Genomic DNA, 1,730 nt, shown 5'->3' with positions numbered 1-1,730 from the left:
TGAATTATGGATTTCTTGGTTTTCCTGCTGTAACAAACTAATGTGACGCTTTTATTTTGTCACTGAAGTCTTTCATTGATGGATTTCCTGCTGCAGTCCGCTCACATGACGCTTTCATCTTTTTATTGACGGCTTTAAATCGTGTTGGTTCTGTATCTCACTGGTCATCGTCTGCTGATGTTACGCTTTTATTGTGAAGTCTGTCAAATACAGTTTCCCATTCGGCTTCTCTTGTCAAATCTGCCTCTAAATCACGCTTTTATTTTGGCGTCTCAGTCTGCTGTCACATTTCATGCTGAAGTCTGTCAGATTCAGTTGATTGTTCTGCTGCAACCAGACCGAAAACCACAGGCTTTTATTTTGAAGTCTATCAATGAAGGTTTCCCATTGCGTGTCAATGCCGCTTTTATTTTGGTATCTGTTAATATATTTGCAGTCCACTTCAATTTGTTGTTGTGCTGCTGCAGGTTTTTCATCCACATGCTTTTATTTTGAAATCTGTTAATCCTGGTCCACATCAATAACTTTCCTTTAAAAATAAAAATAAGAATTAAAGGAATAGCTGAATGAAAAACAACAAACTAATAAATGAACCCACCTAAACAAACAAATACAGATATTTTTAATTTATTTAATCTTCATCCACATGTTGTTCTGCTGAACAGCCGCTGCTATTGGTCCCCAAACTTTGTGCAGACTTTGAAACAACATGCTTTTATTTTGAAGCCCCTCAGTCGTTATTAATCTGCAGTTTAATGGTTGTCAAGTTTTAAAAGAATTTGACTGAAGCTCATGACTTCCTTTCTCTCTTCTTCTACAGTGACAAATAATCTGAAAATAATCTGGATAACTGTGCTGGTGTTGTTGTTGTTGTTGTTGTTGAGGTCACTGACGTGTCACTTCCTGTGTGCAGGCGGCTCCTTCCTGTCCGTCAACACGTCGGCGCGGTACAGCGGGCAGCGCGCTCAGCTGCTGCTGCCGCAGCTGAAGGAGAACGACACGCACTGCGTCTCCTTCCTGCTCTACCTGTCAGGAGGGAGAGAAGGCTCCGCCCCCGCCCAGCTCAACATCTACGTTAAAGGTACGGTACGCCCACTTAAAGGTACGGTACACCTGTTTAAAGGTACGGTACACCCGCTTAAAGGTACGGTACGCCTGTTTAAAGGTACGGTACACCCGCTTAAAGGTACGGTACGCCTGTTTAAAGGTACGGTACACCTGTTTAAAGGTACGGTATGCCCGTTTAAAGGTACGGTACACCTGCTTAAAGGTACGGTACACCTGCTTAAAGGTACGGTACGCCCGCTTAAAGGTACGGTATGCCTGTTTAAAGGTACGGTACACCTGCTTAAAGGTACGGTACGCCCGCTTAAAGGTACGGTACACCCGCTTAAAGGTACGGTACGCCTGTTTAAAGGTACGGTACGCCCGCTTAAAGGTACGGTACGCCAGCTTAAAGGTACGGTACACCTGTTTACACCCATTTAAAGGTACGGTATGCCTGTTTACACCTGTTTAAAGGTATAGTACGCATGTTTATGTCCATTTAAAGGTACAGTACACCTGTTTAAAGGTACAGTACGCCTGTTTAAAGGTACGGTATGCCTGTTTACACCTGTTTAAAGGTATAGTACACTTGTTTACACCTGTTTAAAGGTACAGTACGCATGTTTATGTCCATTTAAAGGTACGGTACGCCTGTTTAAAGGTACATTATGCCTGTTTAAAGG

The 1,730-nt window shown here is 42.8% G+C and overlaps 1 protein-coding gene across 1 annotated transcript in view; it reads left to right on the top strand.

The window, feature by feature from the left end:
- Nucleotides 1-1,730, top strand: part of ptprma (protein tyrosine phosphatase receptor type Ma) — a gene marked incomplete at its 3' end in the record, with an annotated part of 34,143 nt that overhangs the window by 17,114 nt on the left and 15,299 nt on the right. Inside the window, exon 3 of the mRNA XM_078291507.1 lies at nucleotides 914-1,081. Coding sequence (XP_078147633.1) covers nucleotides 914-1,081 — 168 coding nt within the window. The remainder of the gene's footprint in view (nucleotides 1-913; nucleotides 1,082-1,730) is intronic.

Source organism: Centroberyx gerrardi, chromosome 22 (genome assembly GCF_048128805.1).
Source record: "Centroberyx gerrardi isolate f3 chromosome 22, fCenGer3.hap1.cur.20231027, whole genome shotgun sequence".
NCBI lineage: Eukaryota > Metazoa > Chordata > Actinopteri > Beryciformes > Berycidae > Centroberyx > Centroberyx gerrardi.
The sequence above is the reverse complement of the archived record's forward strand: the minus strand, read 5'-3'. Positions and strand labels throughout refer to the sequence as shown.